Genomic DNA, 11879 nt, shown 5'->3' with positions numbered 1-11879 from the left:
AAAAAAAAAACTTATATTACAAGAATTTTAAGAAAAACTTTTACTGAACTGTTCACGGAACCCTTCATGTACGAGTCCGACTCGCACTTGACCAATTTTTACTTTTTACTAACTAAATTTTTTCAAGTGTGATATTTTTTGTCTTTACCAATTTTTGGCGCACTTAAGCAATTTTTACTTTTTACTAACCAAATTTTTTCAAGTGTGATATTTTTTGTCTTTATAGTTTTCAAATATAATAAATAACATGCATTGATCAGCCAAATAATATAAGAAACATGTTATGGGAAATCCAGCCAAGTCATTAACTCCTCAGCCCTCTATCTTGAACTGTCACAGGGATAATGTCAAAAATGTATTTTTTAACTTTTTTTTTTCAAAGTCCTTTTTCTCCTAATCCATAACAGCTAAAGCATTGCAACAAAATCACAGCTACGTAGTTTTTGTGGGAGTATACCCTACAATTTTATTAATATTTATACATAAAAAAATGACAATTTGTTTTATGACAGCTTTTTTCAACAAGTTTTTTTACACGTATGTAAAAAAACTTGTTGAAAAAACGTAGGTGTACACCTATGAAAAAAATCATATAAATTGCAAATAGTATTAACTACCTACTACCATATGAAAAATCAATTGATTATAGTTGGTGCAACATACTGAAAAAAAAAACTAGCGAAAGTATTCAAACACAGCAGCAGTTCAGTAAACTTTTGTGACAGCCATACGCCAAATTCAAAATAATACACTCTTTGTTGCTAGGCAACGAACATGAACCTTTAAAAGCGAACCTTCAGAAGACTACATTCTTTTGTTTACAATTAATAGTACGCTTGAGAGGTAAACGTATGGGTATATACCAAATTCGGTGGCTGTTGTAGCTTCGTAAAAAAACGTAAAATGGTGGTGGTGGTGTGTAGTAGCTAATACTATTTGCAATTTATATGATTTTTATCATAGTTGTAGCTTCAAAAAAACTTGATAATAAAAGTTGACAAAAAATAAATTGTCATTTTTATTTTTTTGTTTTACACGTATAAAATATTAATAAAATTGTAAGGTATACTCCCACTCAAACTACTGTGCTGTGAGTTGTAATTTTGTTTCGATGCTTTAGCTGCTATGGATTATGAGAAAAACGAGTTTGTTTTTTTTTTTTAAACATACATTTTTGACATTATCTCTGTGACAGTTCAAGATAGAGGGCTGAAAGTTGGAGTGATTACTAGTTATGAGGCGACAAACAATTCACATTTACCAATTCAACTATTCCTCACAGGGGCCACATGTCCTTCCTTAGCCTGCCTCCCCTTTATCTCAAGCCTTCCTTTTTCTTGTGAGGATTATCACTAATTTTAGTAAATAAATCATTGCTATTCATCATTTAAAATGATTTGTATAATAAAGATATTGCTCTTATAATATCGAAAGGCGCTAGGAGCTATTGAAAATTGATTGCTTAGAATAAAATTTATATCGTTTGGCTGCGCTAAATGCGAATCTGACATTATTTTTTAGATAGTGGATGACATGAGACCAGAAAACGTCAAGGTTGTCAACGTTGTGGAATCTGAAATGAACATCTTGGATTCTAAATATAGTATCAGATTCCTGCTCAGTGCTAACAATTAGCCGAAAATAACACCCATGACGATTTCCGTCAATTACTGGTCAATCCACATCACGTAAATCCAACTACTGGAATTTAGCGCTGCCAAATTGGTGGAAAACGCCATCCATGATATCTGGCCTTGAAATATCATTCGCCATCTTGGAACAACAAAATAATGTTTGATTTACGCTGAACGCCGCTTAATTGGTCAAAAACGACACCCATATCATTTATCTGCCACGAAATGGTATGAAGGTTGTTCTTAAAGCATAACCAATAAGAAAAGTTTGAGAATCTTATTTTTTTATGTCTGTCTGTCTATATCAGTACCCAATCTGAAACTCGCTGCATAACCTAGATTTCGCTTAGATTTACGGTTTGCTAATACTGATTGAACATTCATAGAGATAACAACAAATTTTTACGGAATCCTGGGTGCGCGAGTCCGACTCGCATTTGGCCGCTTTTCTATTTGAATTTTAAGCACAACTTGTATAGGTATAGTATAAGCTGTATTTACGACGGACACGGTAAAAAGAAAGAGGTGGCAGTTAATGAAACAAAAACTATCTAGATAACAATATATTTTTGTCACCAACGACAAACTTAACAACAGACTACAACATAGATCTTTTCAACCAAACCTGCGCGTTGTAAACTTTGCGATACATTTTTGTGAAATGTTTACCAACACATCGAGGACAGAATAATTTTAAATAGGTTCCGCAGTCATAATCCACAATAACAAATATATAATAACGATCAAATAATCGCAAACATAAATGGACGGCTCACAATAATTAGGTTTAATTTAAGGATCAGCAGCCGGCACCGGCGCCTGCGCCGGGCGAGGCGCGTGCGCATACAGCGGTGCCACGCGGTCGGTAAACATTGGTAGGCGAAACTAATTACAATCACAAATAAACCCGGCTTTGATAACTCGTACAGGTAATTTGTTGTAGCTATACTAAAAATATTTTTATTAACCTACATTTAAAATTGCTTTTGATGTTGCGTTGAAAATGATATAGTGTTTTACGTAAATGACAAATTGACTCACAGGCGAGGGCGAAACCCGTCGCGCCGCTTATAGTGATCGCTTATTTGTAATCATACAAACTTATGACATAACTTTAAATTTAATTAGATACAATTTAAAATTAATTATAATTATTCGTACAAAATATAGTTGTTTCAGTGCATAATCTGTTCATCATTAAGATATCGAATCGCATAAGTACCTATATTTATTGACAAGAGATAAAATTCAAAATTGTTATGTTTCAAAAGGCGGATGTCTATCAGGTTCATTAAAAGATAATACAAGTCAATATATTTTCCATAGATTGTCCACCATTATGATTTCTGCACACGTAATACTCCTAGTGTACAAATAATATTAAAAATGTATCGTAATTTTCAGATATCTATCTAGGTAAGCAATGTGATACGATTCATTTATCAATTAAAACGCGGATGTTCATGATGGCCAAATTCTAACAGTTAAAAGCGTTTTTGTCGAATTCAGCAATTGATAGATTAATAGACATAGAAAACAAGTAGCTGCCGCGGGAAAAGGGCGGTGCCACGGTGCACAAGTGGCGCTTCTCCGCGTACGTATTGTAAAATGCTTTTTGGCACTAACTTCAATAAATATTCATTTCCAATAGGTATTATACAAACCATTCAAACCTGTTATTTACAGCTTATTGGTAAATACAGATATTTACAATGACAAGTACCGAAAAATGCATCTTCTATTGAAGTAACAAAAGACTGAGGTTTCGTTTATTTGTATAGTTCTTAAAGGGAGAGATACATAAGGTAAGTACTTACATATTATACATGTACATATTATATTAACAAACACCGGCAGGAACGTGTACAATATCTACAGCTGCTTTTTATCATTAAAAGCACTAGTAAGACGCACATCGATACATCGGAAGTATGTGGACCGACGCTGCAGACACCACGAGACCGATTTTTGATTAAATTGTTATTATGCAGACATTTGTCTTTTATGACTTCGCGTGTAAGTAGGTATTTCAAATGATACTATAAATAGGTTAATACAGATTTTTCATATATTTGTTAGTTGGCCTGATGGTCTTCTACAGCATCGAAATTAGTTTATTGATTCTAAAACCTAATGTAACATTTGATTATATTGCACACAAATTTCTACTTAAAAATACATAGGTATGTATATATAAATAAAGGAGTGGGCTAAAATCCCTCTCCGCCATAATTTTCTTAACTCACCGCTTAACTACCCGATGGAATGACAGGCTGACGCACTTGATGGAGCCGCGCTAAGCAAACTGAATAAGCTCGATTGAATACTACTCTCATCTAATTCAAAAATGTATCAATCAAAATTGATTGCATAAAGAATTTTCAAAAAAATAAATGTTTTGTTATTGCTACTTCATTTTAACGATTTATGTAAGTAAATAAAGTCCAGGATTATGGATCGTGTAGGATGCAGCTTGCTTAGGGAGTGCGCTGTGCTGCAAGCTCTGCTCTACTGACGATGGGATGAGGCTACGCGCTACTGCGGTGACTGGGCGACTCGGCCACTCGGGTGGCCGTGCTGCCACTGCCGACAACTACTGGATGCTTCCCAAACGCTAACGCAATTCTGATGGCACATGGATGACGTTCTCGAGTGAATTCATTCTCATGAAATGCTATGATGCTGACGAATAAGCACTATCGATCCCTAATGAAACTACAGTGTAAATGATCCGGAAAGTCGAAACTCTTCAATTACCACTTTCCATAGCACCAATGCCAATCTATGTCAGCACAATTCGCTTAAAAACTGAACATCGTAAGATCTATGTTATCGTCATTTCTTTATAATCTAGCTCTAGTATTTTAATTAGATACGGAATTGAATCGAAAATAACTTATCGCGAAATTTAGGTAGGTACTTGGAAATTTTAAATGTGTTAAATTTTAAGATGAACTTATCGTATTAGTAAAGTAGGTTTTTTATAAAATTCAGTCACTGGCTACTGTTAAAATTGGTTAAATTTCTACTGCTACAAAATAATTTACAAAACCTCTCGGACCACCCGAAACTCCCTCTTGAAATTACAGGAGTAGATTATTGTATGAAAAGTTTAGAATACTTCCGGGCAGTGTGCTTCGTAACTCATTCATCATAGTTCCGGAAAATTCATCGTGTAGTATAATTTTTGATTGCCTCCCTTGTGCCATTAATTTTGTATAGCCTACTGGTTAACCTGCATCATCTAGTTTCTGTTTATATTTTGTCTATTCTCGCTTGGCCAATAGTTGTCGCAGCAACGGGTCAGTCGTAGTGTCGATGTCCATTGTCCTTCCGGATGGTGTTGTATCCCACGTACAGTGAAACGCACCTTTACCATTAGTCCCGCGCCGTAACAGCACTTAGTGTAACACTTAGTAGTTGCAAAACACTATTGCTTTTTATTGACGGCGGGATGATGTGGCTTCAGAAACGCGTTTAGAAGAGCATGTGGCAGCGCAGGTTGGAGTTGGCTATTCCGTGGTGTGCGCGGTGAGGTCGACCCCCGAGGTCGCGGTGCCCAGTGCGGCCGGGGGGTCGCTGGCGGGGAGGGACAGTAGATGTTAGGCCTCCAGGAAAATGAGCGCGGTTGGCTTCGGTTCCAAGTTCGACTTTTTAGCTTCGACAACTAGAAACTCGATCTCCTGAAATAAATATAAACCAAATAAAAGGAAAACTCTGTATCAGTCGTTGAAGTGATAAAATATAAAGGATTGCTAACGTGTTGAATTGCATTGAAGTAGGTAGGAATGCTTGATTTGATTCGATCTTTTTCCAACGTTTAAGTATTTCATTTTATTTCCTTTATTGTGTAAAAAACAAAGATAATTATTTACAAGAGCAAATAAAAACAATGCATTTCAAATATTGGCTGTCTGATTATGTGCTGCACTCCCTACACGCACTGCCCGTCTACGGCCAGGATCAGCTGGCCCACCGCCAGCCCGATAGCTTGTGCATGACAATTATATGGATGTGTACTGACCGGCTTGTCTCGCTGCGCGAAGGACTCGGCTATGAGACGCGCCACGTCCTGGTGCTGCAGTCCCTCCACGCGCTGCCCGTCCACGGCCAGGATTAGCTGACCCACTTCCAGGCCACCGGCTTCGTACGCTGCCCCATGTTCCTGCAATGTACCATTCCACATACATAAATATCGTGCGAGAGACAGAAATAGAAGGGCTCTCATTTGTGCCAGAACCTTTATCGCCGCCAAGAGCTTTTAACAAATTGTTGTTGTGACTTGTTTTCTTCTTCTTAGTATTTTTTAAGGCAGTCGGGTTTTTAACCCCCGACGAAAAAGAGGGGTGTTATAAGTTTGACCGCTATGTGTGTCTGTGTGTCTGTCTGTGGCACCGTAGCTCTTAAACGGGTGGACCGATTTGAATGCGGTTTTTTTTATTTGAAAGCTGGTTTTCTAGCGATGGATCTTAGACATGATTTATCAAAATCGGTTCAGCTGTTTCAAGATCATCAGATCTTTTGTTCGCTGCGGTAGGAATCTTAGACGCATAATGGATATTTACTTTACTTTCAAACATATTTGGGACCTAAAATTTGAAACACCCATGTATGCTATATAGCTACGCAAGATTATGGAATCTCGGCCTGATGCTGCAGCCAGGATATCCAGAACACTAGTAGGTACACTCTTAATAAAACTATAGCTGATATATCGTATTTGGGTTCGTTTTGATCAGTATTTGATTCTACAAACAATGCAATGGTGGCAACAGGATGAGCTGATGCTGCAGCCAGGATATCCAGCACAATAGTACACTCTATAAAAAATAATAGCACATATGTCGTGTTTGGATTCGTTTTGATCAGTAATTGATTCTACATACAATGCAGTGGTGGCAACACGACGAGCTGATGCTACAACCAGGATATCCAGTACACCAGTATACTCTTGAAAAAATAATAGCAGATATGTCGTGTTTGGATTCGTTTTGATCAGTAATTGATTCTACATACAATGCAGTGGTGGCAACATGACGAGCTGATGCTGCAGCCAGGATATTCAGCACACCAGTATACTCTTGAAAAAATAATAGCAGATATGTCGTGTTTGGATTCGTTTTGATCAGTAATTGATTCTACATACAATGCAGTGGTGGCAACACGACGAGCTGATGCTGCAGCCAGGATATTCAGCATACCAGTATACTCTTGAAAAAATAATAGCAGATATGTCGTGTTTAATTCCTTTTGATCAGTATTTTATTCTACATACAATGCAATGGTGGCAACACGATGAGCTGATGCTGCAGCCAGGATATCCAGCACACTAGTACACTCTATAAAAAATAATAGCACATATGTCGTGTTTGGAATCGTTTTGATCAGTAATTGATTCTACATACAATGCAGTGGTGGCAATACGACGAGCTGATGTTACAGCCAGGATATCCAGCACACCAGTATACTCTTGAAAAAATAATAGCAGATATGTCGTATTTGATTCCTTTTGATCAGTATTTGATTCTACATACAATGCAATGGTGGCAACAAGATGAGCTGATGCTGCAGCCAGGATAACCAACACACTAGTACAGTTTAAAAAGATATACTTATATCAAAGTTTAAAAAACATGAAATAAAAACTTAAATTTAAAATTTAAAAAACCCCCGACTTAAAAAACGCCAGCAAAAATAAAAATAAAAACGCCCGAAAAAACGCTGCTTGAAAAGACAATTAAAAAGTAAAAAATAATTATGAGCTACCTAGCTGTTGCCCGCGACTTCATCTGCGAAGAATTCGTTTATCTCTATCCCGCGGGGACTATGCTGATTGCCCGCAAAATTAGCCTAAGTTAATTTAGTATAAAGTATCTAGTAATATTTTTTTATCTAAGCGTTGTCGGTGTCGGGGGACCGCTAAGGTTAACATGAAACTAAATATGTGTATTTTTTATAGTATTAACCTTAGCGGTCCCCGACACCGACAACGCTTAGATAAAAAATATTACTAGATACTTTATACTAAATTAACTTAGGCTAATTTTGGGGCAATCAGCATAGTCCCCGCGGATAGAGATAAACGAATTCTTCGCAGATGAAGTCGCGGGCAACAGCTAGGTAGCTCATAATTATTTTTTACTTTTTAATTGTCTTTTCAAGCAGCGTTTTTTTCGGGCGTTTTTATTTTTATTTTTGCTGGCGTTTTTTAAGTCGGGGGTTTTTAAATTTTAAATTTAAGTTTTTATTTCATGTTTTTTAAACTTTGATATAAGTATATCTTTTTAAACTATACTAGTGTGTTGGTTATCCTGGCTGCAGCATCAGCTCATCTTGTTGCCACCATTGCATTGTATGTAGAATCAAATACTGATCAAAAGGAATCAAATACGACATATCTGCTATTATTTTTTCAAGAGTATACTGGTGTGCTGGATATCCTGGCTGTAACATCAGCTCGTCGTATTGCCACCACTGCATTGTATGTAGAATCAATTACTGATCAAAACGATTCCAAACACGACATATGTGCTATTATTTTTTATAGAGTGTACTAGTGTGCTGGATATCCTGGCTGCAGCATCAGCTTGTACTATAAAAAATACACATATTTAGTTTCATGTTAACCTTAGCGGTCCCCCGACACCGACAACGCTTAGATAAAAAAATATTACTAGATACTTTATACTAAATTAACTTAGGCTAATTTTGCGGGCAATCAGCATAGTCCCCGCGGGATAGAGATAAACGAATTCTTCGCAGATGAAGTCGCGGGCAACAGCTAGGTAGCTCATAATTATTTTTTACTTTTTAATTGTCTTTTCAAGCAGCGTTTTTTTCGGGCGTTTTTATTTTTATTTTTGCTGGCGTTTTTTAAGTCGGGGGTTTTTTTTAATGTTTTTATTTTATTGTTTTATTTCACACTTTTTTGATATTTCTGTGAAAATGGTAGATTAAAACTATTAAATTATAACCCATATGTATTTAGAATGGGCTAATTATTAGCTTATTTATTATTCCAAATTAAATTTAAACATATGACTTGTATACATTAATTTTCTAATCTCTTTTTAAATCCCTTCATTTTGATACCCTACTTAATAGGTTTGAATAAAAGAAAATTTTGAATACAATTTGGCGCCAAAAATCCGCTATTTTGATATTTCAAGAAATTCATGTACCTTATCTACCCTGTGTCACTCGCGTCATCAAGACAAATGCAATGACGTATCATTTGTCAAAATCGATTCAGCCGTTGAGTAGTTACGAGAGGACATAGGAATAGATAAATTATACAATCATACATTCATACTTTACATACATGACCCTACTTCTTCGCAGTCGGGTAAAAAATAATTATTTCAAGGGTAGGTTTATAGGAAACTGAATCCTATATGCAAGGAGTGTTTTTATATGAAGACTTACATAATTTAGAAGTAATGCATACATACCTCTATCACTTCCATAGTTTGTTAGTTAGACAAATGCCTTACGTGTATATTTATTATCCTGGGTAGTGGATGTTTGGTGTTGGCGCCGCCCTCGATGGCGATGCCCAGGATGGGCTTGGTCTTCTTGACGGTGATGTGCAGGTTGCCGTGGTGGTCGGACACGACGCGCGCGCGCTCGTCGCCCGCCTCGCCGTGCTGCAGCCTCTGCATCGACTGGTGCCGCCGGATCCCTCCCCGCTCTTCCAGCAGAGCGCCGCCTTCTTCCTTCATGTCGAAACTTCTAGACAACTTGTGCGCCAATTCCTGCAATACCAAAGATCCATCTAAAACCACACCGGAGCTCGCTCCGTGGGCTAATAAGATCAAGTTAAACTGCAGCCAAGATACATGAAGTAAAAGTATGAGATTATGTACACGATCAGACTATGATTGTTTTAAAACGGTAATGAAGAATCGAATTCCTATGTAGATAGATACTATTTCCACCACATCCACACTATATTTTTACCGCTACGGTACTAAACATCTAATTTATTTCAGCCTCTAAGTACAAGTGCTTTAAGAAATTGAGATCGTAGCTGGGTGGCAGAGGGCTGTAACTAATATTAGCAACTCTCTACAGGCTTGATCTATTGTTAAATACCGGTGCTCGCTGTCTGTTACTTACAACCTTGTGCCGCTCAGTTACAATAATGTAAAGTGATCAATCCACGTCGACTGTACCGAGAAGCTGTAAGTGAGATGTGTGTGCTGGAGGCTCGGAAGCATGCGTTTCGATCACTCGGTGGCGTGGTTTCAAAGAGGTCATATTTCACAAGTGTACAATGTTTCATGGATAGTTACAGCAATATTTATTATCCCGACTACCTATTTAATTAGGTGTTTATGAAAATAAAACCTACAAAAGGAATTGGTTAAAGAAAATGCAAAATAAGTTTGGCGAAATTGCTAATAAGTAGTGAGCAGCATAAAATGAAAAGATATGTAAAAATAATTGTCATTGTACTTTGTGTACATAAATTTGCTCTAACATACATATAATATAAGTATATAACGCTATTATGAAGAAGTGCATGGCCTGCGAGTGATGGAGGCCGCTTCACCGACGGCGTTCGGCTCTATCGTCATGCAGTACGCAGCGCGATCCATTCAAGACAAAATAGATACTTCGACTACAGAACAGACTAATGAAACAATCGTATATTAATTAACGAACAAATTGTTAGATGTGCAACGCTACCTCAAAATTAACTTTAATGAGTCAAATAAAATATCAACACCGAAATGAAGTGCAGCGATAAGATAATGTGAAAACATACAATAAAAATATTTTCTAACACCAAGCAATCGTCTCGTTTTATAAAGCAGTAATTTCGAATTAAATGAATAGAGAAGTTTTTGGTAAAATATCGTGCAAATGTTAATAATTATCAATGTGCTAGGACATCTCGCTGATCGTTCCGGCAGGTAGAGGCCGGGGCACTTACTAGAGGTCGTCCCCAGTACCATGATTTTACTTTCTGCGTCCAGCCACCGAGTGATGAGCGCAGCCCCTCGAGATAGCCGCACTGAAACATCACACTCGCTCAGGACCATCCTCTGCGGCGCGGCGCGACTCGTCACGCAACACGCAACCCTCAAAGCCTACGCTAGCCGGCGCCCGCGCGCTGCCGCTGCCCGACAACCGAGCCGCAAGTGTTTTTGTTTAAAAACGATCACGATTTCTGTTACGTACAAGCTCTAAAATATACTTAATATCTAGCAGTATGATATACAAAAAGACCTATGGCCAACAAACTCGATTAAAGTATTTTTCATCACACTTGCTCGTAAACAGTGTGTCGTAACATGCAGGCTACCTTGGTTGCAACCCCCCCCCAAATAAAACCCTCGACCTTTTTGTTCTTGTCATGAAGCCCTTGGTCGGTAAATGATTAATTGCCCGTACTGACAATGCTGCGCGCGCGCCGGCAGCAGGAGCACCTGTGGATGCTGCGGAGGGGGAGGGCGGCGCGGAACTGGCGCTGCCAAGAGAGCAGCCTAAGGTATCGGCAACTTTTGTAAAAATATTAGTTTTTCTTTTACATATGTACAATTTTACTCGCAAATGTGATGAAAAAAATTGTATGTCGCACGGGCGGTACTAGAATTACGAACATCGACTCATTAAAGCCCTCAGTCTTCGACTTTGGGCTTCTAATAGTCTCTCGTTCGTAATTCCTTATTTACCGCCCTTAAGATACAATGTACTATTTCATCATACTTGCTCGTAAACAGTGTCGGTACATGCAGGATACCTTGGTTGCAACCCCCTTAAATAAAACCCTCGACCTTTAGTGTGCTTATCGCGAAACCCAAGGCCCGTACTAATTTTCTTGTCATGAAGCCCAAGGTCGGTAAATGAGTCAGCTCGCGCAGCAGAGCAGAAGGCCCACATGCACACGCACGCTGCGGCGCATGCTGCGGGAGGGGGAGGGCTGCGCTGCCAAGAGCGCAGCCTAAGGTATCAGCAATATTTGGAAGAATTATATTTTTTCATTTCCAAATATAAAATTTTACTCGCACAAATGTGATGAAAAGCATTGTATGTCGCACGGGCGGTACTATAACTACGAACATCGACTCATTAAAGCCCTCAGTCTTCGACTTTGGGCTTCTAATAGACTTTCGTTCGTAATTCCTTATTTACCGCCCTTAAGACACAATGTACTATAAACGACTGTTAAAAAAAGTGTTCTAACTACAATGGTAAGAGACTGATATATTTTCAGAGAACCATGTATTTGATTCCTAG

General features: G+C 38.0%; 1 protein-coding gene across 1 annotated transcript; it reads right to left on the bottom strand.

Moving 5' to 3' along the window:
- Positions 1-2182: 2182 nt before the first annotated feature.
- On the bottom strand, positions 2183-10941 carry LOC141426769 (PDZ domain-containing protein 7-like). The gene is made up of 4 exons (XM_074085925.1): positions 10573-10941; positions 9128-9388; positions 5659-5799; positions 2183-5317 (listed from the first exon to the last, which is right to left on the bottom strand). Exons 1-4 carry the CDS (start codon positions 10660-10662, stop codon positions 5237-5239), a joined length of 573 nt encoding a protein of 190 aa, XP_073942026.1. The 5' UTR covers positions 10663-10941; the 3' UTR covers positions 2183-5236.
- Between the last annotated feature and the right edge of the window lie 938 nt (positions 10942-11879).

The sequence above is a fragment of the Choristoneura fumiferana genome, chromosome 3, assembly GCF_025370935.1.
Source record: "Choristoneura fumiferana chromosome 3, NRCan_CFum_1, whole genome shotgun sequence".
NCBI lineage: Eukaryota > Metazoa > Arthropoda > Insecta > Lepidoptera > Tortricidae > Choristoneura > Choristoneura fumiferana.
This window is presented reverse-complemented; position numbering and strand designations above follow the sequence as displayed.